The sequence below is a fragment of the Elephantulus edwardii genome, unplaced genomic scaffold (assembly GCF_000299155.1).
Source record: "Elephantulus edwardii isolate Elephantulus edwardi_28Jun2011 unplaced genomic scaffold, EleEdw1.0 scaffold00116, whole genome shotgun sequence".
In the NCBI taxonomy this organism is placed as follows: domain Eukaryota; kingdom Metazoa; phylum Chordata; class Mammalia; order Macroscelidea; family Macroscelididae; genus Elephantulus; species Elephantulus edwardii.
Genome location: NW_006399866.1, coordinates 4,032,081 through 4,057,991, shown reverse-complemented (window position 1 = coordinate 4,057,991; position 25,911 = coordinate 4,032,081). Strand labels below are relative to the sequence as shown.

Here is a 25,911-nt window from a genome sequence, read left to right as displayed (position 1 = left end):
TCTTGATTTGTAAATACTCTCTTACATTAAATATTATCCTTTAATTGCTTCCTCAGTGGTCATTTATATTTCTTTAGTTTGTATTTGTTCTTTTTTTTCTTAGTCCACAGTCATCCTATTTTGATTGATGGTACAATCTGTGGAAAGCATTTCATGTAATAATAGCTGGATCATCTCGTGTAATAATAGCTAAATTGACGTTACTAGACTACAACTTTTTCTTTGTTCTTTCATCAGCTTGAAAAAAATTGATTTAGAAACAGGATTCTGATAAAATAAAGCAAAATTATCAAACAGCTTTTATAAGATTGAGTGTGGAAAATTATACTATTCTATTCATTTTGTAATTCTAGTAGTCAAATGCTGACAAAATTGCACATAAATAAATAAAATAATTGCACATAAATAAAGGAATAAGGCATGTCAGCCATAACTTTTATTCCATCTTATGAAGATAAAGAATTATTTATCTAGATAAAAAATGAAGAATGAAATTTATGAGTGTATCAAAGAATTACTATTCTAAGCTTGTTAATTAAAAGCTTGTTCATCTATTATTAAATTCATTTTTTATCTAACAGGTTAAGGTTTAAGGGTTTTCAGCCTTAAACCTTAACCTGTTAGATAAATTTTTTAATATATTTGTCCCCATCCCAAAGAAGGGTGACCCAACAGAGTGTGGAAACTATAGAACAATTGCATTGATTTCACATGCAAGCAAGATTCTACTGAAGATTATCCCAAAACAACTGGAACAGCACATCAGCAGAGAACTGCCAGAAGTCCAGGCTAGGTTTAGAAGGGGTCGTGGTACTAGGGATATAGTACCTGATATAGTACCTAATATAGTAGCTGATGTTAGATGGATTTTAGCTGAAAGCAGGGAATACCAGAGGAATGTATATTTCTGTTTCATTGGCTATGCAAAGCATTTGACTGTGTGGATCATAACAAACTGTGGCTGACTCTGAGAAGAATGGGAATCCCAGAACACTTGATAGTTCTAATGCAAAACCTATACTTGGGCAAGGAGGCAGTTGTCAGAACAGAGCAAGGGAACACTGTGTGGTTCAAAATTGGGAAGGGTGTACGCCAGGGATGTGTCCTATCTCCATACGAGCAAGGGAACACTGTGTGGTTCAAAATTGGGAAGGGTGTACGCCAGGGATGTGTCCTATCTCCATACCTTTTCAACCTATATGCAGAACAGATTATCCGGGAGGCTGGGCTCTATGAGGATTGGTGGAAGATCTATCAACAATCTGCGTTATGCAGATGACACAACCCTGCTTGCTGAAACTGAGGAGGACCTGAAGTGCTTGCTGCAGAGGGTCAAGGACTGCAGCCTCCAATATGGATTGAGGCTCAATGTCAAGAAGACAAAGATTCTCACCACTGGGCCAATTGGCAGCATCAGGATGGTGAAGAGATTAATGTTGTTCACAGCTTTAGTTTGCTTGGCTCCACAGTCAACACTCTTGACCGGATCTCCAAAACACTGAAGAGCAATGGTGTCTCTGGAGACTAAGGTGCCTCTGATACAGGCCATGGTCTTTGCAATCACTTGTTATGCATTAGAGAGTTGGACAGTGACCAAGGAGGATAGAAGGAGAATTGATGCCTTTGAGCTGTGGTGCTGGAAAAGAATATTGAGAGTACCATGGACTGCTAGGAAAATAAACAGATTCATCCTGGAAAGGGTTAAACCGGGTAGCTCCTTGGAGGCAAGGATTCTGAGGCTCCGTCTAACACACTTTGGACACATTGTGAGGAGAGACCGGTCCTTAGAGAAGGACATCATGCTTGGTAGGGTGGAGGGACAGTGCAGGAGAGGAAGGCCCTCTGTGAGGTGGATTGATTCAGTGACAGGGATAATCGGGATGGGAGTGTCAGAGACAGTGTGATTCGCACAGTACAGAGCAGTGTTTAGGGCTGTTGTACATAGGGTCTCTCTGAGTCACAAGTGACTCGACGGTACATAACAACAACAACAGGTTAAGGGAGCAAAATCATACTTAAGTCCCAAGATGCATGTAAACATATACTTAATTTTAACCTATTTCAAACTTAGATAAAAATGAACTAAACTTTTGGTAGTGAGCTGATGTGGTGTAGAGGTAAGAAGATTGTGCTACCCACTTAAAAGTGCTCACTTCAAATCCAACAGCTCCTCCATGGGAGAATGATGGGCAAGCAGTTCCTTCATACTACCTCTGAAAACCGCTAGAGGATCAGCTATGAACCAGTCCCAACTTGACAGTCATAACAACAACAACAAACAAGAAAGAAAAGTTTATTCCTCACTGATATGTAGTATCGGAAGCAGTAGTGGCATCTACTTCCCAAATAGCTTGCCTCCGGAAACTATGAACATGGAGAAATGATGAAAGCTATTAAAGTGTTCAGGTCTTTCTTTCATAGGGTGGCTATGACTCGTCTTTGACTCGATGGCACCTAACAACAACAATATGTAGTAAATACATACTTACATGCAGGTTCAAGCTGAAGCTAAGGAAAATGATATCAAATCCACAGAACCCAAAATATGACCTTGAGTCTATCCCACCTGAATTTCAGAACCATCTCAGGGACAAGTTTGAGGCCTTGGCCGCCAGTGAGAGAAGAACAGATGCGTTGTGGGAGGATATCAAGGGTATCATCCAGGAAGAGTGCAAAAGGTCATTACAAAGACAGAAGGAGAAAGAAAAGACCAAAATGGATGTCAGAAGAGACTCTGACTACTACACTAGAGCACCAAGAAGCCAAAGCAAAGGGAAGAATTCAAGATATTAAGGAACTGAACAGAAGATTTCAGAAGGCAGCGTGGGAAGACAACGTAAAATATTACAATGAAATGTGCAAAGGAGCTAGAGTCAGAAAATCAGAACGGCCGAACTTGCTCAGCATTTCTTAAGGTCAAGGAACTGAAGAACAAATTCAAACCTGAAGTTGCCATACTTAAGGATGCTTTGGGCAGAATATTAATGATCCAGGAAGTATTAAAAGAAGATGGAAACACAAGAGTCCACAATTAAGGTTGCATAGTAGAATGTACTTAGGGCGGTGGGAGAGGTGCGGGGGTATTGTGTACCAGGGAGTGAGTCTTTCTTTTACTTTTGAAAGAGAGGAGCGAACTTGGGAGGCGGGGAGAGAGGGCTGGGCGGGTAGAGAAGTGCAGCAATGAATGAATGGAAATCTAAATTCTCTGTAAATGTTCATTAAAATTATTTTAAAAAAAAGATGGAAAGAGTATACATAGTCACTGTATTCCGAAAGGAATTGGCAGACACGGAAGAATTTCATGCACCAACATATGTACAAGAGCCTATGGTGATGAAGGAAGAAGTTCAAGGTGCTTTGAAGGAACTGGCAAAAAATAAGGCCTCAGAAATTGATGGTATACCAATTGACGTATTTAAACTAACAGATGCTGTCCTAGATGTGCTCACCAAGTTGTGTCAAGATATCTGGAAGACAACCACTTTGTCAACTGACTGGAAGAGATCTATATTTGTTCCCATTCCAAAGGAGGGTGATCCATCAGAGTGGGGAAATTATCAAATAATGTCATTGATATCACATGCACGCAAGATTCTGCTGAAGATTATCCAAAAATTACTGGAACGGAACATCAACAGAACTGCCAGAAGTGCAGGCTGGGCTTAGAAGGGGTTGTGGTACTAGGGATATTTTAGCTAATGTTAGCTGGATCTTGACTGAAAACAGGGAGTACTAGAGGAATGTCTGTGTTTCATTTGTTATGCAAAAGCGTTTGACTATGTGGATCACAACAGACTGTGGCTGACTCTGGGAAGAATGGGAATTCCAGAACACTTGATCATGCTAATGTGAAACCTATACATGGCCTAGGAAGCAGTCGTCAGAACAGAGCAAGGAAACACTGCATGGTTCAAACTTGGGAAGGGTGTACACCAGGGATGTGTCCTATTTCCATACCTTTTTCAGCCTAAATGCTGGACAGATTATCTGGGAGGTTGGACTGTATGAGGAGAAGTGTGGCAGCACGGTTGGAGAAAGATTTATCAGTAGTCTGCATGATGCAGATGATACAACCCTGCTTGCTGAGACTGAGGAGTATCTGAAGCACTTGCTATAGAAGGTCAAGGACTGCATCCTCCAATAGAGATTGAGGCTGAATATCGAGAAGACAAAGATTCTCACCACTGGGCCAATTGGCAGCATCAGGATGGTGAAGAGATTAATGTTGTTCACAGCTTTAGTTTGCTTGGCTCCACAGTCAACACTCTTGACACCAGCAGCCAGGAAATGAAAAGACATATTGTGATGGGAAAGTGTGCTATTAGGGACCTCTCCAAAGTACTGAAGAGCAATGGTGTCACTCTGGAGACTAAGGTGCATCTGATATAGGCCTTGGTCTTTGCAATCACTTGTTATGCATCAGAGAGTTGGACAGTGACTAGGGACGATAAAAGGAGAATTGATACCTTTGAGCTGTGGTGTTGGAGAAGAGTATTGAATATACCATGGACTGCTAAGAAAACGAATAGGTTCATCCTGGAGAGGTTTAAACCAGGCTGCTCCTTGGAGGAAAAGATTCTGAAGCTTTGTCTGACATACTTTGGAAATGTTGGAGAAGGATGTCATGCTTGGAACGGTGGAGGGACAGCACAGGAGATAAAGACACTCTACGAGGTGAATTGATTCAGTGATTGGGGTAATCGAGGTCAGTATATTGGCGACAGTGAGATTGGCGCAGGACAGAACAGAGTTTAGGGCTGTTATACATAGGGTCGCTATGAGTCATAGGCGACTTGATGGCACATAACAACAACATATATGTACATGTATATACATGTATACACACATATGTGTGTGTGTGTGTGTGTATATATATATATATATATATATATATGTATATATCTATGTTAAACTTTAGTTTATCTGAGAATTCCATTATAGAAGCTAATAAATTCGAATCCACCAGATGCTCTGCCAGAGAAGGAGGGACAATCTCCTCCTGTACCAGTCAGATCTGATTTGATAGTACACATGCACAAAATAATTTGTTTTTTAAATAAAAGCTACATTGAAAAACAAGGAACTCATGAAATATTACACAAAATGGGTGACCCTGGAAGACATTATGTTGAGTGAAATATCTCAGTCGCAAAAGGATAAATATTGCATAGGGCCACTGTTGTAAAACGGGACTGACATTGTGGTTGAGGGAAGACTGAGAAAGGGGATAAATGTATACTGCATTGAAACAGATGAGGGAGAGAACTGTTTAAAAGGGATATATGATTAGGTATTAGGACAAGAATTCAGCATGAAGGCTGCATGTTGGAGGGGACTTGGCGGGGGAATTGTATAACAAAGAATTTTACTTTTCAAAGAGAAGAGCAAATTGAGGGCAGGGAGTGGTCAGGGAGAAAAGTGAAACATTGAATGAATGAAAACCCTGTCTCTTTAAACTTCCATTAAAATTAATTTAAAAAAAATTTTTTAAAAAAGCTAATGAGAGAAAAATCATTCCACATTATTATTGTTCTTTTTATCTAACCCCAGTTATTAAAAGCAAGTGAAATAGAAATATCTAAATGTATTCACACAGTGGAATACTATGCATCACTCAGGAGCCACAATTTTTAAAAATGCTACGTAAATTGAGGGAGGCTGGAGAGCCTTATGGTGAGTGAATTAATTATGCTCAGTCAGATAAAGACAAATTCTGCGTAAAACCATTAATGTGAAAATAGGATAACTAGTAAAACAAGTAGGGGAACTCAAGTAGGGGAGGACTGAGGATGGATAGGGGCAAAACCACAAGGCTGCACAGTTTGGTGAGTGGAGGCTAGTGGAGAATGAAATGGGACGAATCGAGGCAAAAAGACAGGGCTATGATGGGAAAGGTCCAATGGTGAGTAATTTTATAAAGCATAATGCATGAGAATGATTCTATGAAACACAGAATGAAGAATAGTGTGAAACACAACGTATATGAACTTTGTAAGCAAACAAATTAAAAACAATACAGATACAGAAATAGTAATTTTTTTAATGATCTTTTTACGTAAAATATAAGGATATTAAACTATTAGATTTTTTAAGTGAGGCTTTAATAATTTAGCCAAAATTTTAAATATTTCAACCAATAGAAGAGACAGTTAAAAATATAGTAGAATATGAAATACTTAGGAATGAATTGGATAATATAAAGAAGATAAAAAAACATGGAGTTTCTAAAATGAGACTTGATTGAGTGGTTGGATTTATTATCTTCCTTAAACTTCAATTTAGTAATCATAAGGTATCAAATTTGCCCCAGTCAATAAATTTTGTGACATTCTAGTGGGAATATGTTGGACTATTTGAAAATGAATAGTAATGCAGAACTCAACATTATTTAATGCAAAAACATTTTCTAACACTACAGTTAAAGCAGTATGTACTTGCCTAGGAACTCGGCCCAAATTCATGGAACAGAATAACAAGTCCAGAAAAGCAAATTTTATGTGAGTAGCAGGCATGTAATGAGTCATGGACGCCTTAATGGCACCTAACAACGTTTGATACATAGATTTCATATCAAATCAGTGATGTATGATTTAAACCCACAGGAATCCTTGGGAGTGGTCACTAAGCTCTACTTTTGTCACTTTGGCAGAATGGCTTTCCTACTGCAGAGGACCAAGCTGTGGCAGAGGCAGCTCTGCAGGAAATGCGGGATCTGCTTACAAACTTGCAGCGTGAAATCACCAGAGCCTGTGAAGACAAACAAAAGCAGGAGCAAAAGGAGACCCTTGTTAAACAACAAGAATCAAAGGTGCAGCAGAAGCAAGAGTTGCCAGCTCCTAGCCAGGGCCCAAGAGGAAAACAGAAAGAAGGTAAGTTTTGGTGTGGTGTGGATATGGTCCTTTAAACCAACATATGTTAAGGTATCTCTGGTACCCTGGTGGCAAGAGGCTTTGCTGCCATCCTGAAGGTGTGTGATTCGAATCTACCTGTTGCTTCCCTGGAAAAGGAGGAACAATCTCCTGTACTAGTCGGATCTGATTGGACAGTACACAACAAGGGGGGTAGGGAAAGAAAGCATAAAATAAAATCAGCAAATGTTCAGAAGGTAAGAGGAAGCAGTGTATTTGGAATTTTTTGTTAAACTACAGCAAAAACAACTAATCAACATAATGTATTGGACTCAGTTTGGTTGATGTGGAAACTGACTTTAGATAACCACAGTTTTTATGAGGACCTCATATTTGATTTCACTATTAGGATGTTTCTCCATACCAGTTTGATCTGTATTTTGAGTAAATAATTTGAAAAGCTGAACTATAAGAAGAAGAATGTGTCCTTAAGATTGGAAGAATATTTGTTAATAACCTGCATTATTCTGAATATACAATCTTGCTTACAGAAAGTGAAGAAGCCTCGAAGAACTTATGAAAGATCAAAGATTACAGCCTTTAGTCTGACTCACATTTCAACATCAAGAAAATAAAAATCCTCGCCTACTGAATAGGAAAAATCATGATAGATGGAGAAAAGTTTAAAGTTATCAACAATTTCATCTTTTTTGCATCCACTGTCAATATCTGTTTTATTTTAAGCTAAAATTTTTCTCTTACACTCATTTATTTATAAAGTTCATGTACATTATTTTTCACACTGGATCTTTCCTATTTCCTTTACCCACCTCAACATCCATTTTAGTAGCAGCCAAGAAACAAAACCTGTTACATAGCAAAAATCTGCTGTCAAGGACATCTTTCAAAAAGACTAAAGTCTGCCTAACACAAGCTGTGATATTTTCATCTGCTTCATGTGCATCTGTAAGTTGGACAGTGAAAAGGAAAATCAAAGAAAAATCAATGCCTTTCAGTTGTTTGAGTGAAGAGTACTGAATAAACCACATGCATCCAGAAGAACAAATAAATTTATGTCGAACAGAGTGCAGCTAGGATGCTCCTTAGAGACAAGGATTGTGAAACCTTGTCTCCCATGCTTTAGACATGTTTTCGGGATGAGCCAGTCTTTGGAAAAAGACCTAGTGCTGGCAAAGGTAGAGGCTCCATAAAAGAGAGGAACACCATCAATGGGATGGATTGACACAGCGACTATAGCAATGGGCTGGAGCATGTTAAGGTGGGAAGGTGGCACAGGAAAGGGCAGAGTTCTGTTTACAGCGATAACAGAGTGTTGAGAATACCTGGCCACATAAGATATTCAATAACTATTATTAAAGCTTCTTTCTTTATTCTTCAGACCTACAGTTGAAAGTACAAGACAGTACAATGCAGTGGTACCGGAAGCTACAGGAAGCTTCACATCAGTGTGTATTGGCCTTTGAGGAACTGGCCAACAGCAAGGACAGTCAGGTAAGGGAGACGTGTACATCGAGAATTCTCAGAACCTGAAAATACACTTCACAGCTCATATCCCAGGATCGTGTTACATTCCTTTTATCTTGAGTAGCAGTATCTGCTCATCAGAATCTACCTACCTTCTCACTGTTCTCTCCTGGCAGACCAAAAAGATAAAGATGGACCTGCAGAAGGCTGCCACAATCCCAGTAAGCCAAATCTCCACCATTGCAGGTTGGTTTAAAACATTAAGAATATGGTTGTTTATTTTCTTTTTTAATATTCTAGGTCTGTTTTTCCATGAGCATCTTCTAGACAAAATATACTTGAACATATTAATAGTTGTGGTCAGAGTTATGGCTGCAGATATCACTACGGGAATTTGGGATATGGTTTCTATTCTTTATTTTTGGCTATAACATTAACTTTTTCATATATCAAGCCTGCCTTAAATACTTTAGAACTCCTTTATTTTCTCTAGAAACACGATTTAGAGAGTGAAAAACAGAAGCAAAAGGTCCTTTTCTCTCTTATTTTTTAGAAACACAGGTTTACTTTTGGTAAATTCAACCCTGCGGAATATGTGCAACTGGGAAGCTTCCTTGAGTCCTAATTTTCTCATTGAACTTATTTTTGTTTTTACCTCAGAAAGTATAGAAAAGTGCACTTCTTGCCCTTGAAAGATTACTTAAGAAAATTTACTACGTATCACTTTGGTGCTGAATAGGACGAGATATGAATAAATAAACACGTATTGCTTTCCGGAATATAAAGTGTAGTTTCCTCTGACAGCAACAACAAAGGAAGAGATTGGTAGCCATTCCAAACCTACAGTACTACCTTAAGCTTATCCAAGATCCTTACCCACTGTTGATAGCAAATAGCCTTTCCTCCTCCTTCATCAGGAAAATTGAGACCTCAGTGTAAGATCCTTAGATGCCTGCCCCTTCCTCCTCTGCACAGCTGTATTTTTACCTCATCTTACCTCCTAGTCTCCTGTTTCAGCAGAGCAGCTGTCTGTTCTGCTCGCACATGCTGTTCTGTCCCATCTCTTGATCTCATCCCCTTCCATCTCCATCAAGATTTGTTTTTTCATTCTTTTTCCCCTTCCTCTTGCATTTATTGTGATTACTCTTTTCTCCTGGTTTTTCAATATGCTTGAGACATATCCTAAAATCCTTGTATCTTGATTTTACTGAGTATTTTCATATCTGACACATTTACATTGGGTATTTTATGTTGTCCTCTTCTCTTTGAAGATTTTTACGTCTTTGATTTCTATGGTAACATTACTTACCAGATTCTCCTCTTTCCTCTCTATACTTCTTTCCTATTTGTGGATTTCTTAATCCCTTACTCTCACACATTAATTACAGAGACCAGCTTTTACTTCAGTTTTTCTTTATGCGTATCTCTTGCATTAAACTACCTGTTTATATGTGAGATTCCAGATCGCCATTGGTTCAATTACTCTTTCTTAAACTAAAGAGTCTTTAGTTCTCATTACCTCAAAGACATCTGTCTCTGCCTTGATATCTCTTTGATGCCTCAAGTTACGAGAGGAACTCATAATTTTCTCCTATTTTATAGAAATAATCACTTCCTAAGCACCTTAACTAGAAACCTGGAAATATCCTCATAATTTTTTCCTGTTTCACTCTCCATATCTAATTAGTCTCAGGTTTTACTGGTTTTCTCATTACTGCTCTTTTTTTTTTTTTAATTGGGAAAAACATATTGGGGGTACAAGGAGGTGAGGGTTGAGGGCAGAATGGTGAGGATGGGCCAGGATGCAGTTGCAGAGCTGCACAGTTTGGTCGGTGGGGGGAGCAGGTGAAGGAAATGATGAGGGTCCAGAGGGGACCAGATACTACAGAGGAATGACAAGCATTTTCCAATGGTAATTAAACCAACTGTCTTATTGATTTGGGAATTGGATGCCGACTCTCTGGCTTCTTCATGCTGAACAGGGACGTAGATGTAAAGGGGGGAAGGGAGGATGCTTTATCACCTTACTGGTGGTCTTGGGTTAAAGCTGCTTGCCTTCTTGTTCTGTTAGAAGATATTTTCCTGTCATTTGCTCCCTTCTGGACTGCAAAGTATTTTCCCAGGTGGGTCCAGTGGGGATGGCTGGTTGAACCCAGAGGCTCCATCCTCCTTTGCTTCCTTAGCTGTCAGTTGTATTTCCTTTTTGTCACTGGCACTGGGTTCAGGGTCAGTTCTGGAGTAAAACTCAGAGTTAAGGTTACCTATAGGAAAGGGAGCAAACCTAGAGAGAACAAACTTGTGAGTTTCAAATAGAAGGGCTTTGAGGGTATTGCTTTCAGGTTTACTGGCGGGGGGGAGGGTGGCAGAAGGTGGCCTAGGTAACATTGGATACCCTAGACATTCTTTTTTTTTCCTCCTTCCCCACCCAGGGGTCAATCTGGGGACAATGGCACAATCTTGGGACTGAGGAGCTCACCCTGAGGGCCGCAACGGCTCACCCCAAGCCGGGGGCCGAGGGCAGCCCGCCCCAAGCAGAGGGCCATGACGGCTCGCCCCGAGCCGGGGGCAGAGGGCAGCCTGCCCCGGGCAGAGGGCCGAGGGAAGCCCACCCCGGGCAGAGGGCCGTGACGGCTCGCCCTGAGCCGGGGGCCAAGGGCAGCCCGCCAGGGGCAGAGGGCCGCGACGGCTCACCCCAAGCTGGGGGCCAAGGGCAGCCTGCCCTGGGCAGAGGGCTGAGGGAAGCCCATCCCGAGCAGGGCAACACCCCCCAGGAGCTGGCTGGTATACTCCCCCTCCAATTGTCTCTACCCCAGTCTGGTCCCCTCACCTGACTGAGCACTCTGTGGTCAGGGATAGTGTTTCCAATTCCAGCACTGCCACTTTTACCCCCCTATAAGTGGTCATACTATATTTTGAAGTAGGTGTCACTGCCCTCCCCCTTTATATATGATAAAGGGAACCTGAGAATTGTGACCAAATTCCCCCCAGGTCTAACCATCTTTTGGCAGAAACATTCAACAGAACAAAATATGTGGTGCATTTAGGATGTCGGTTCTCTTGTGCTGCCACTGTTAAGGTCATCAGACTCACAGTCACTTTCAGCAATCCATTGCATAGGTAATCATCTTCTTTGGCCTGTCCAATGCATAGGTAATCGTATTCTTTGGCCTGTCCAATGCATAGGTAATCGTATTCTTTGGCCTGTCCAAGGAAACCCAAACCTGCAGATGGCGGTCATGCATCCCATCCCCCACCTCCTACGCAGGCAGCCAGCGGGGCGCACGCCCCCCCCCCCAGCGCAGGAGGCCTGCGGGAGGCGGGCACGCCTCCCCCACCCCGCTGCACGGTCGCCTGGCTGGTGTGTGGCCCCTCTTGTGCAGGCGGCTGGCGGGTGCCTGTTTCCCCCACAGCCACCATCCTGGCTCCAAGAATTCTCTCCAGACCAAGTCCACCTTGCAGCAGTGTGGTGGCTTCACTGTACCAGTCTTGAGGAGGGCTGGTGCCCAGCATCCATCCTGGGTGAGGGAATCCATTCATTCAGGCTGTGAAAGCCTCATGGAGCTGCAGCGGCTGTGCAGTGCGGAGAGGGCTCTGCAGCAGGGGGTTGGGAGCCACGAGACTCACCCATTTCTCCTTGGGAATCCTTGAATTCCTGTTGTTGGGCCTCGATCTTCACTGAGGGCCAGTCATCAACTGTTTAAGTGTTCAATTATCAATAAGCCGAAGTCTGTGGAAGGCCATAATGGCCTTGCTTTAAGTGGTTCACTGCTCCCGCAGCTCACCACCTGTCTCTGCCTCCGCCGCCATCTTGGATCTCCGCTGCTTATTTTTAAAATGGGTCCATTTGTTTCCATCCACTGAGGTATCCATTGATACTTTACATCCCAGTCATTCACAGAGAATGATCCAGATAGTGTTAGTGCTTGGTAAATATTGAACAAGTGAGAGGAAAAGCTGACTGACTTTTTTTCTTCTAAAGAAAGTGAATGTCTACAAGCAGATTTGGAAGAGAATTTAAATAAGGATATTTAATTTCACATCTGGTGTGGCAGATGGCAAGTGGGAGGCCATTTTATGCGTAGAATTAGGAGCAGACTTCTCCATTTGTAGAGGAGTGGAGAGAAGAATGGGGGTCAGAGAAGCAGGGATTCAGCAACTGCAGTCTTTTAAAAGCTTATATACAATAGCAGTAAAGTGTAACTTTAGGATATGAACTGGATAAATTTTATGTAAATATTTGTTTTTTTTGTTTTGTTTTGTTTTTTATTTTATTTTTGTGTGAGTGTACCGTCAAATCAGATCTGACTGGTACAGGAGGAGATTGTTCCTCCTTTTCCCGGCAGAGCATCTGGTGGATTCGAACCGTGTGCCTCTGGGATTGTAGTTGCAGCTCCTTGCCACTAGGCCACCAGAGCTCCCCCAAATATTTGTATTTTAACACATCATTATGTTTTATTTTCTGGAATTCTTAGCCCCTTTAGAGTTTCTATAAAACAAAACCTCAAACTAAGTATATAAAATAATTTCTGACTCAGAGCATCCCTCCAGCAGGTTTCTGAATCTAAACCTTGATGATGGGAGACTGCCCATCTTTCTCCCATGAGCAACTAAGCACCTTAGCTAGAAACCTGGAAAAATTGCCTTATTATTTTTTAACTCTTCTTTTTTTCTTCTCTATACCTGACTAGTCAGTTTTTGCATTTTGCTACTTACTTTTAAAAATCTGTTATGTTGTACCCTCAAAACACACACACACACACAAAATATGTCCCTGTGGGAGTTTTTATTGTTTGTAATTGTTTAGTTCTTGCTTCCTTCTGCTTTTCTGCTTCCTCGAAATGTGCTTGGTTTCAGCACAACCATCAGTTTAAATGAATTTGTGGTTTGGAGAAGATATTTCTGAGATTTGTAACATTTCTTGAAGTATTTAGGAACGTAGTGTGTTTCTAAACTGGAGATGCTGTGTTAATTTAAACTTTGCAAGTACTAGAAATCAATTTAACTCTGCTTATGAAGACGAAAAGTAATAACCGTAAAGAGAGCTTTATAGAACTCAATAGTTTGGAAACTTTTAAGTCTCAGGAGCTGGAAACTTTAGAGTCCTTTCTTATCTTCTTTCTGTACATCTCAATTCCTGTCTTAGAGGCTGCTATTCCTTGGCTCACATGGTCGGTGTAAAATGATTCCTCCATTGCCTCTAATTGTATGTGTTGTTGCTCAGCTAGCCATGTCAGGGAATCTGCTCTGGAGTCAATTGGCTGGTTCAGCTTAACTACCACCAAATTTTACAGTAACTGATGTGGTAATGGGATCTTGTAATACAAAAGGAACTGTTAGGAACTCATACTGGGTCTCTGAGGATGGAGACAGACAGATGTTACTAGGTACCATTTTGTCAACAACTACAGTTTGTGCTTTCCTTGTGAACCTTTGCCCTATCCTATGCCATCCTCACAATCGCCACCATGCTAAAGTCCATTGTTAGCAGTCACTGTATCAATCCATCTTGTTAAGGAAATCATTGGCAATTTCAATCATTTCTCCATCTATCATGATGTTGCCTATTGATCCAGTTAGAATGGAAAAAACCTTTAGAATATTTCTCTTAGAGGTAGGAATCACTCCTATAGGGATACTAACCACACAGCCTTTGGCTCTATGCACACTGCACTATTTTCTTTTTCTCTGTGTTTTTGTTAGTTTCAGATTTTTATGCATTCTCAAATAGGTTGTAAGCTCCTTTGGAATAGTTCCATGTGTTTTCTTTTGTTTTTAGCCTCTGATCTTCTATAGAGCTGGATTTATATAGATATCTTATATGATGAAAAGGAGACTGATCTGTGATTTTGTCTTTTGTGATTTTAACTTTGTCTCTTATCAAATCCAGGTTTGAAACTGAAGGAGATCTTCGACAAGATCCATACCTTGCTCTCCGGAAAACCTGTTCTGTCTCCTGGACGCTCTGTGTCTGTCACACTTAATCCACAGGCTCTGGACTTTGTCCAGTACAAACTTGCAGAGAAATTTGTAGTAAGAGATTTTGTTTCCAGCCATTTGGGGAGATCTGGTATACAGTATTTAAACATTTCTCAGATAGTGACTTTAATTGTACCCGTCTTTATTTCCAGAAACAAGGAGAGGAGGAGGTGGCATCTCACCATGAAGCAGCATTCCCCATCGCAGTAGTGGCATCTGGGATCTGGGAGCTTCACCCCAGAGTAGGAGACCTCATTCTTGCTCATCTACATAAAAAGTGTCCGTACTCTGTCCCTTTCTATCCACCTTTCAAGGAAGGAATGGCTTTGGAAGATTATCAGAGGTAGAGTTGTTTTCTCCTTTGAGGATCATTTTCCTTATTTGTAGATGAGTGTAATGATATCCATTACCTACTGTGAGCATACCTCACAGCACTAATATGAAGTACTAATTAGATAATAGAAACTCTTCTGGCATGGTGATGGAACACTCAGCTGTTAACCAAAAGGTCTGTAGGTCAGTTCAACCAGCTGTTCTGCAGGTAAAAGACAAGTGAGTTGAGTTCCATAAAGATCACAGCCTTATCCTAAAGAAACCAGAACTGCCACCCAAGCACATATATGTTCACCCATGTTTATTGCTGCTTTGTTCACAATAGCAAAGAGTTGGAAACAACCCAAGTACCCATCAACAAACGAATGGATGGAGAAGCTGTGGTATATTCCTACAATGATATATTATGCAGCACTGAAAAACAAAGAATTAATGAAATACTATGCAGAATTGGTGACCATGGAGGACATTATGCTAAGTGAAAAGGTCTCAGTCACAAAAAGACAAACACTGCATAATGCCACTATTATAAAACAGGACTGACATGGGGGTTGGGAGAAACTAAGAAAAGAGGGAATAAACAGATGAGAAAGAGAACAATATAAAAGGAATATATGGCAATCCCAGAGGTGTGAGATTTGAATCTACCAGATGCTCTGCTGGGGAAGGAGGGACAATCTCCTCCTGTACCAGTCAAATCAGATTTGACGGTACACACACAAAAAAATAATAAAAGGTGTTTTGTTTTGTTTTTTTATAAAAGGGATATATTCCAGCAAGATAAAGGTAAATAATTAAAGAAAATTAAAGGGTTGAACAGAAGATTTCAAAGGGCAGCTTGTGAAAACAGAATTACGTATTATATAACAAAATGTGCGAAGAGCTGGAGTCAGAAAAGAAAAGGGAAGAACTCACTTGGTATTCTGAATGAAGTAATTAAAGAACAAATTCAAGCCTTTTGTTGCAATACTTAAAGATACTGTAAGCAAAATACTGAATGATTGAGAAAGTACCAAAAGAAAATGAAAGGAATACACAGAGTCACTATACCAAAAATTAGCTGACACAGAACTATTTCAAGAAGTAGCATAAGATAAAGGAGGGAATTCAAACTTCTCTGAAGAAATCAGCAAAAAATAAAGCCCTCACCACAACAAGATAAACGTGAATAATCCAATAGAAAAATGGGCACAGGATATGAACAGACATTTCACCAAAGAAGACATTCAGATGGCCAACAAGCACATGAAGAAATGTTCAAAATCCCTAGCTCTAAGAGAGATGCAAATCAAAACAACTATGAGATACCATCTCACCCCAGTCAGAATAGCAAAATTTAACAGAACAGCAAGCAACAAATGCTGGCGGGGTTATGGAGAGACTGGAAAATGGTGCAACCACTGTGGAAAGTGTGGCGCTTTCTCAAAAAGTTGCAAATAGAGATACCATTTGAGCCAGCCATTCAAATACTGGGAATATTTCTCAAAGAGACCATAACTGACATCCAAGCAGATACATGCAAACCCATGTTTATCGCGGTTTTGTTCACAGTAGCAAGGAGTTGGAAACAACCCAGGTGCCCATCAACAAACGAATGGTTAGAGAAGCTGTGGTATATTCACACAATGGAATACTACACTGCATTGAAAAACAAGGAACTCATGCAATATTATTCAAAATGGGTGACCCTGGAGGACATTAAGCTGAGTGAAATATCTCAGTCGCAAAAGGACAAATATTGCATGGTGCCACTGTTGTAAAATGGGACTGATATCAGGGTTGGGGTAAGACTGAGAAAAACTGGATAAATTGTGTATACTACACTGAAACAGATGAGGGAGTGAATCATTTAAATGCGATGTGTGATAGAGTATTATGGTTATCACAAGAGTTCACAATTAAGGTTGCATATTGGAATGTACTTCGGGTGGCGGGAGGGGTATGGGGGGATTGTGTCCCAGGGAGGGAATGTTTCTTTTACTTTTGAAAGAGACGAGCGAACTGGGGAGGGGGGAGGGCTGGGCGGGGAGAGAAGTGCAGCAATGAATGAATAGAAATCCAAAATCTCTGTAAATGCTCATTAAAATTATTTTAAAAAAATAAAGCTTAAGAAAAAAAAAGGGATATATGATTAGGTATTATTGGCATGGCAAGTGAAATAAGAGCTGCATAGTAAAGTGTACTGAGGGACAGAGATACTGTATAACAATGAAAGAATTATTTTTCCAAAGAAAAAAGTGAACTGGGGGGGCGGGGCAGGGAGGAACATGTGCAACAATGAATGAATGGAAATCCAAGTTTTCTATACACTTTCATTAATATCTCAATAAAAAAATAAAAATAATCATAGCCTTGAAAACCATATGTAGCAGTTCTGTCCCATATGGTTTCTGTAAATCAGATCACTTGGGGAAAATAAGATAATGGATATACGTGCTCAATAAATGACGTGTTCTACAAATGTATTGGTCTATAACAATGTACTGATGATTTAGTTTAAAAGTAATAATAAAAAGTTACTTTTAGCCACATAAAAATTATTAATAATCTCTTGACTTCTTAACCTCATTTTGGCTTTCTTACATTGAATTTTGTCTTCCCACATAGGATGCTTGGCTACCAAGTGCAGGATTCCAAAGTGGAACGGCAGGACAACTTTTTAAATCGTATGTCTGGAATGATCCGTCTTTATGCTGCCATTATTCAGCTTCGGTGGCCATATGGAAATCAACAAGACGTAGGTAGACCTGTAACGAGAGATAGGCCAGAATCCTTATTAGTGCACTCCCCCTGCAGGAGAAAATTCTCTTCTTTGGGAGAGGGCATTCTGTGATAAGATGAGAAGTACATTGGTACTTTATAGATGATTTTTTAAAAATTATTATTATCAGTGTGTGTGTGTGTGTGTGTGTGTGTGTGTACCATCAAATTAGATCTGAGTGTGTGCAGGAGGAGATTGTCCCTCCTTCTCCAGCAAAACATTTGGTGGATTCAAACCACACTCTGGGATTGCAGTGCAGCTTCTTGCCACTAGGCCACCAGAGCTCGCCTATATTGTTGTTGTTGTTGTTAGGTGCCGTCGAGTCGTAGGTAACTCATAGCTACCCTATGAACGAAAGGCCTGAGCACTGTTCGTACATAGAGTTTCCGGAGGCAAGCCATTTTGGAAGTGGGTGCCGCTCCTGCTTCCAGGCTTGTTTTAGTTGGGAAGCTCCAGCCACCATGGGTACTCAATGGCACTTAACAACAATCCGAGCCATTGAGATCTTATTCTTTTTATAATGATTTAGAATCATTATAAATTGAGAAGATAATGTGTCATAAACTAATCGTTAGGGTTAAAAGATTTTGTTAGGAGAATGAGCAGGAAACTGGCATATTAGAGTTAGATGGAGTTTAGAGTTTATCTAGTGCATATGCCATCCTTCACAAGTAGAAAAGTAACATTCAGAAAGCTGTAATAGTACATAGCTGTTAATGACAGAGCAGAGACTGAGGTTTATTGCTTGGATCTGCCAGCCTGTTCTTCTCTTGGGGAAAGATGGTTAGAGGGATTGGGAAGCTAAATGAACTTGGCAAAATGAAGGAAAAGGAACAGAAGTTGACTGAATCTTAGAATTTTTATTGTGCATCTGCTCTGGCCCAGGCTGTGTGCTAGGGAACCAAAACTAGATGTGTCCAATGATCTAGTCTTCTTGGTAGTAGCAGGATTCATGGCCTTAGGAGATCAAATCATGACCAGATTCTCTCTTCCTAGATTCACCCTCATGGTTTAAACCATGGCTGGCGCTGGCTGGCACAAATCTTAAACATGGAGCCCCTGTCAGATGTGACAGCCACCTTACTCTATGACTTCTTAGAGGTAAGCATTTAACACATAAAAAAAGCTTAGTTGAAGCAGACTTGAACCACTGGTGTGAATAGGAAAATGTTATAAAAGTAGTCTTAAAAAAGAATATTGGAATGAATACGCAAAAAAAAAGTAGTCTTAATTTTTTTTTCCTTAGTCTTCAGATAAATGTAGCTTTTGTTTTTATCCAACTTTACTTTCTCAGTGTGAATGTGTTTTCATTGCAGTGAGCAGAAAACTCTCTTAGTCCAAGTTAAAAGGAGAATTTGTGTTAGCATTGGAGAAGTGACTCCAGAATTAACAGGACCTGCAATGTCACCAAATGCCAAGACCTTCTGTCTCTGGATTGCATGACCTTTCATATATATATATTTTTTCTCCCTTCAGGTTGCCTTATTCTTCTTCAGTAGTCCAAGTTTCTGTATCTCTCTGTCCATAGAGAAGATGGCCACCCCTGACTAGTACTCTCAGTCTCAGTATAGTTACCCACTTTTCTAGGGTCTCTCTACTCTGATTTCTCATTTGTAGTAAAGGAAGTGTGACTAGCAAGTTTTAGTCCATTATCTACCCCATTCTAAAAGTCTTTTTTACTTTTAGAAGACTAGTTTTTAAAAGAAGCATTTCTCTTTTTTTTCTTTCTTTGTTTATTAGTTTATATTATACCAGATGGGTAAAGGCTTTGGGGGGCAGTGGGGCACACTCAGTCTTTCTTCATGGTGGCCAGGACATTATTGAGTTCTTCTCACTTTTGGTGTGGATGTGTGTCCCCTCCCTTTTCTTGAACATGAGGACCCGCTTGTCCTTGGAGGCTGTGAGCTGCACTACGGCTCGGCACTTGTAGGCACACCCTTCCCACATCATGTTCTGTATGAACTTGGTGTGCTTCGTGAGGCACCCTTGGTGGCCACTGTGCCTCACTTGGCTCATATTCTTCGTTACTTTATGGCCATTCTTGAAGCCCACAGCCATGGTTACTATGCTTCTATGACTGCCAAAAAAGAAACATTTCTTTTTTTAAAAAAAACCAAAAAACAAAACAAAACAAAACAAAAAAAAATATATATATATATATTTTTTTGTGTGTGTGTGTGTGTGTACCATCAAATTGGATCTGACTGGTATAGGAGGAGATTGTCCCTTCTTCTCCATTAGAGCATTTGGTGGATTTGAACCGCATACCTCTGGGATTGCAGTGCAGCTTCTTGCCACTAAGCCACCGAAAAAAGAAACATTTCTTAAAGAAGAAAGATGCAGAACACATGCCTTACAAATCTTAGACTGTATGCTGTATATAATACCAAGAGTCCATGATAACTTTGATAGCACCTGAAGTCAATACTTCTACTAGTGATCCTGGAATATTGAGAACATTGTGCTATTCTGTACTTTACTTACTAAGATTGGAAGTCTGTTATTACCTTTAAGAAGTTTCTGTTCATTTGAACAAAATAAAGTAGGTGATTTATTTAAATTCCTGAAGTACTTGGCCCTCTGAAGTATTTCTATAAACACAAAAGTGCTTTGGAAGAAGCTTCAGTTTTTCCATTAAAATTCCTTGGTTAACTAGCTAGATGACATTGTGCTTAGGTTCACGTGGTGAAAGGTGAAGAGCTGATTGTGGGTCTCTTATGAATGTGAATTTTCATTTTCTCTTCTGCTAATGTTTATCTTTGCCTGTAGGTGTGTGGCAATGCTCTCATGAAGCAATACCAGGTCCAGTTCTGGAAGATGATAATTCTCATCAAAGAGGACTACTTCCCCAGGTATCAGGGTTCAGTTCGTAAAACTCATAACATAAGCAGCAGATCCCTTACATGATGTTGCTTGCTATATTTGATTCTGGCCAAAACAGATGGATTAAATACTTCCCTACTATCCTCCTCAATATTTAAGTAAATACTTTTGATCTCTAATGGCAGTATTTCTTAAATATTGTTGTCTAAATACAAACAAAAAAGCAAATTGGTAAGATCTTAGATTAAGATTCCTTTTTTAATATTTAAAATATTTTCATTCTCTTCTCTTTTTCCACCACCACCAAGATGATACTCTGAAGTGATGACTTGATGTCATCAGTTAAGCCAAAGAGTCAAGTACCATCAACAAATAAAACTTGTTAAAACTGATTTATCACCAGATGCTCTGCCGGGGAAGGAGGGACAATCTCCTCCAGTACCAGTCAGATCTGATTTGACAGTACATGCACACAAAAATTAAAAAAAAAAACAAAACTGATTTATCAGCCAGTTTGCTTGACCGCCTTGTGTCATTCTCTGAGTACCTGTCTCTTTTCTTCAAACTTTCAAGTGGTAGAGGAAAGACCTTAGCAAAACCCATTCTATCTCATTACAAAGACCTTGGGAAAGAACAATGCTGTTTTCATCCCCTTATTTGAAAAGATTAGGACCATTTGCAAGAGCAACAACATCCTTAGACCAAGATATCTCTATGAGCCATTTCATTTACCCTTTCACTATAGAACAACAAGGTGTATAACTCCTCTTAGTAAGATAAATTTCATGCATATGTTTCCTTTTTCTCCTTGTCTACTTCCCCAGAATTGAAGCTATCACAAGCTCAGGACAGATGGGTTCCTTTATACGTCTCAAACAGTTCTTAGAGGTAAGATACCCTTAAACCAATCCTTAGTCCCAAGCGGTTGTCGGTCTAGCATATTCCTACATCTGACAAGTATTAGACTTTAAATGTGATTACAATCTTTTTAAGTTTTTCTGAGCCCCTTTTTATTGTTCATGATGCTCCCTTAACTTTTAGAGTCACATCTACCCTTATATCTTCGTGCATATATTTCTCTTGTTAAATATTAGAAGCAGAATTATCAGAAAAAATCATTCTATTCTTTCCATCTTTCCCTGACCAGAAATGTTTGCAACAAAAGGAGATCCCGGTCCCCAGAGGCTTTTTGACTTCTTCCTTCTGGCGTTCCTGATGTCAGCTCCATCATTCACGGTCACCGTTATGTTGCTCTGTTTGTAAAGAATCAATAATAAAGCAACTGAAGACAGTTGTATTTGGAATAAGTCATGTCATATCACATTTAAAAATTTGTTAATGGATGTTTTCAAATACTTGTATCTTTTGAACAGGAGAGTAGAATTTCATGGGTCATGAAATCTAGGTGGTCCAATGTGGAATTAAAAGAGGACAGTGGATGAGCTAGGACATGTTCAAGACTGACAGTCTGTCAGTCTGATAGAGGGAAAACTTGCATGCTAGTGGAGTAAAGCCTTGCCTGTAAGACTCTGAAAAACGTTGGGAACATGTTCCTTGAAAAACTAGTGGAGAAGATGTTTGTTCTGAGCTAATTTTCTTTATGAAATGTTTGCATCACCTATTACAACTGATACCATTTTTTTTTGTTTGTGGTGGTGTTTAAAGATCTTGAAAATTAAAAAAAAAAAAAAGATCTTGCTTAAAAGCTTGGCCTGTACTAAATAAAGTTACTTAAAATTCTGTAAGTATTTGGGCCCTTGCACCCAACTATTTTATGTCTATCTTTTCTTCTTTCTTCTTTTTGAGTGGGTAAAGTACAAGTTTTATTTTCTCAGCTAGCACATAGAGGCAGGGGATGTAAGCTTCCCACATCTGTCTCAGTTTATCTTCTTAAGTGTCTCTGATTCCTAAGTCTTGAACCTGTGGTAGAGCTGGACTCTACAGTCCCTTAGAAGATTTGATAGCTTTTTAAGAGGTTCACATTATAGACTTAAATGAAATTGGCCTTTCTTAGTTCAATAAAAGAAGTAACGAGAAGAGGTATTTGGCACATAGTCTCATCTTTTATTTTCCCTTTGTCTCGGACATCTCGCAAAAAAAAATAGATGTTACATGTAACTAATTTTGAGCTAAAATGACTCTAACATTTTACTCTTCTTCTACACCACTGTTCCAAAGAATTATCAGAAAGAGCAAAGACCCCCTTTAAAATATACTTTATTAGTTAAAATCTAAATATTTACATGCAAATTTGAGTTATGGTTGTTTGCCTTCCTCAGTATGTGACCCATTTGTGACTTGAGTACAAAGTGTGGTGTAGACATAGACTTTAACCAGATTTCATCAGTCATAGCTCAAGGTCTGGGATTAGGATTATTAATGCATGTATCTTGAACTAGAAAGTACTGTCAATTTAGAGTTAGTCCCTGGATGTTAGGAATTCATTACCTAGGGCAGGTGTGGGGTTTTTGTTTTGTTTTGTTTTTCAGTTTGCATTAAAATGGACTGACACGGCACTTTTTTTTGGGTGGGGGTGCATCTGTAAGTCATTATTTGGAGTTAAATAAGGATGTTAGGGGAAAATTCAGAACAGCATTACCATTTTTCACTTGTTCTGAGTATTGAATGATGATAAATATGCTTAACTAAGGCTATTGACAAATCCAAAGTTTGACTATTCTGCTAAGAAATGACATTTGTTTTGTCAGAGTCCACAGCTGCGGATCTTCTGTGTTAAATATCATGTATATAGGTGGGTGGGTGGGTAGGTACTGGTTTGAAGCAATCCATTTTCTGAATCATTTTCATTTTTTGTTTAATCCTATGCCTTCTTGATTATAGTCCAGAAATTAAGTAATAAAGCTTAATTTTTTTAAATTCACCTGTGCCTTGAGTTATGTAAGTTATTAGAATCATGATAGTGCACCAGACTAAGTAAACCTTTTAATGTATTTTTCCTTTTTTGGTCTTGATCTTCACTTTAGACAAATTGTCCCTATTTGTCACTCTTTTTTATTATTATTATTTGTCACTCGTTTATATAGAATTATAGAACATGGTATTACATGCCGTCAAGCTGGTTACTATTCATAGTGACCTCATGAACAACAGATAGAACCTTGCCACATTCTGTAGCATCCTCACTATCTCCACCATGCTCAAGCACATTTTTGCAGTCACTATTTTATTCTATCTTATTGAGGGTCTTCCTCTTGCTGACCTTTTGTCTTTCCCAGCACCATATCTTTTTTTAAATGACCAGCCCCTCCCAACAACATGTCCAGAGTATGTGAGGTAAAGTTCCACCATCCTTACCTTTAAGGAACACCCTGTGCAACAAATTTATTTGTTCTTTTGGCAGTTCATAGAATATTCCTCTCTGCCAATACCACAATTAAAAGGCTTCAATTCATCTTTAAATACTTATGAAGCAATTGAAAATACCAATGCTTGGCTTAGCTGCACCATAGTCTTTAAACTGAAATCCATACTCTTTAGTACTTTAAAGAGGTCCTTTCCTGGTTTTGGTTGTGTGGGTTTTTTTTTCCTTCCATATTGTTGAGCCATGCAGAACATGTTCTGTTTAAGCAACTGCTTCTTGGTCTATTTGTAAGTTTGTCATAAACACAATTAAGTTTTCTGGGATTCTCATTCTGTTCTATTATCCATAAATTATGATCTAGACAATCCAATACCTTTATTTAGTCAATAAAACACAATAACATCTTTCTGATATATTCTGCTTTGGGCCAAGATCTATCTGACAATAGCAGTGCTATTCCACAGTCTCTCTTGAATCCATCTTGAATTTCTGGTACTTGCCTGCCTACTGTAGAATAAGTAATGCACTTTAACAGATGTGATGATACCAAGGTTTTTAATGTAGACATGATCGATTAAACATGGAAAATCTTGAGACATGTTCTTAATTCTCTTTTGGGTTTGTGACCTTAGATCATTAACTCTCTGAACTCTAGTATCCCTGCTTGTAAAACAAGAGTTATTCTATTTACTGAATCAGTCGTTTTCAAATTTTCCTCTGTAGCTGTGATGTGGGGCCAACCTTACCAGCTGGTATGTGATAGGTCCTGATCTCCTTAAGCTCTGTGTTCCCCATGGCCAGTTGCCATTTTCACTCCTTTGCAAATAACATCATTTGCTATGTTCATCATGGCAGGAAATAGATTGGAAAGTACTGATTTAAGGAAAAGTGTTAGCATATGGAGGCTTTGTACAATCAGAAAAAGGTACTCCTTCAAGATACTACTGCCATCTGCTTGAACATTATAACTAGGAAGTACATGGTTACCACTTGAGTTGTACACTTTACTTTCTGTACAACCATTAAATGGAGCCCCAGTGGAGCTCGGGGATCCTTTCTGCCATAGCATTTTTGCTTTATATGTTTAGGTTCTATGTAAGACTGTGGAAAGAATTCCACTGCTAAAAATGAAATGTTAAAAAAAAAATCACTAGACAAATGAACTTTAAAGTCGCGTTCATTTTAAATCTTTACCACCCCACAGGAAATGGTTCTTAAAGTACTTGACAATACTTTCTCGCCATATTTAACAATTTTGTGCATGTCATTTGATATTTGATATTCCCCGTAAATTTCCCTGGTAAGCTGAGAAAGGAAAGCACTAAAAAGGCCATGTTTTTGATAACTCTGACAGTGTCACCGTCATAAAAAATATTTCTAGCTGATGGATATGATGACTCTTCATGGATACTATAATCAGATTATTTAAAATGTAATGCTAAGGACAGTATTTAGTTTTTAATTCAAGTACTCACTTGCTGGCTTATTTCCTGTCAAACTTGACCTCATTTCATAGGCTAAGTGCCCATATTTTTGTCAATCATTGTCCTATATTATCTTAAGGAAAACATTAAGGATTTCAGTTGTACAGAAGTGCTATACATCCTTTGTATAGAGGAATCAAGTTCTTCTGGAGATTTCCCACCAAATCCTGAGAGTCCTCCCCTACTTTGCAAGCGTCTTAGGGTGATAACAGGGACAGAATTAGGTTTACTGTCTTATCTTACTGTCAGGACAGCCAAAACAGAGCCACAAGGCTTACCTACTTTTTTTAACATCAATTATATACTATAGTGGATGAGTCAAAATAGCTTTTCAAGTCATTGGCTTTGACTAGAGGGCAAAAATCCCCTACTGTTTTCGAGGCAATTCCAACTCATAGTGACCCATCATCTGCTCTGCAGACCAGATGGTAGATTCAGATTGTTGATATTTTGATTAGCAGGGCCACATGTAAAGGCCAGGTAGTGGCTTTGTGCCATCAAGTCAGAACTAACTCATAGTTGACCCAATAATTTTCAGAGGCAGAAATCTACATAGGAAGAGATTGTCCATAGTTCTGCCTCAGATTAGCTGGTGGATTTGAAACACCTACCTCTCTTTGAAGAGATTAAAGAGAGATTACTAAATCTGAACATTCACATTAAGACAGACTAGGAAGAAGGACTGGCCATCACTTCTGAAAAAGAAGGCCCCTGAAAACCCTATGTACAACAGAACACATTTAGATAACAGAAAAGGCAAAGGAGGTTGAGTTTTCAAGTATGGAAATACAAAAGAAGATGTACAGTTGTATGCAGACACTGGTGATTGGTACATGGAATGTGAGAACAATGAATGTAGGAAAATTAGATATTGTTAAG

At 39.4% G+C, this 25,911-nt stretch overlaps 1 protein-coding gene across 1 annotated transcript in view; it reads left to right on the top strand.

Annotated features, from left to right (window-relative positions):
* GLE1 (GLE1 RNA export mediator) overlaps positions 1–21,442 on the top strand; it is a 48,100-nt gene extending 26,658 nt beyond the window's left edge. Inside the window, exons 7-16 of the mRNA XM_006892492.1 lie at positions 6,650–6,869; positions 8,248–8,360; positions 8,510–8,579; positions 14,221–14,363; positions 14,462–14,652; positions 17,250–17,379; positions 18,400–18,504; positions 20,173–20,255; positions 21,051–21,114; positions 21,374–21,442. Coding sequence (XP_006892554.1) covers positions 6,650–6,869; positions 8,248–8,360; positions 8,510–8,579; positions 14,221–14,363; positions 14,462–14,652; positions 17,250–17,379; positions 18,400–18,504; positions 20,173–20,255; positions 21,051–21,114; positions 21,374–21,442 — 1,188 coding nt within the window. The remainder of the gene's footprint in view (positions 1–6,649; positions 6,870–8,247; positions 8,361–8,509; positions 8,580–14,220; positions 14,364–14,461; positions 14,653–17,249; positions 17,380–18,399; positions 18,505–20,172; positions 20,256–21,050; positions 21,115–21,373) is intronic.
* The last annotated feature ends 4,469 nt before the right edge of the window (positions 21,443–25,911 follow it).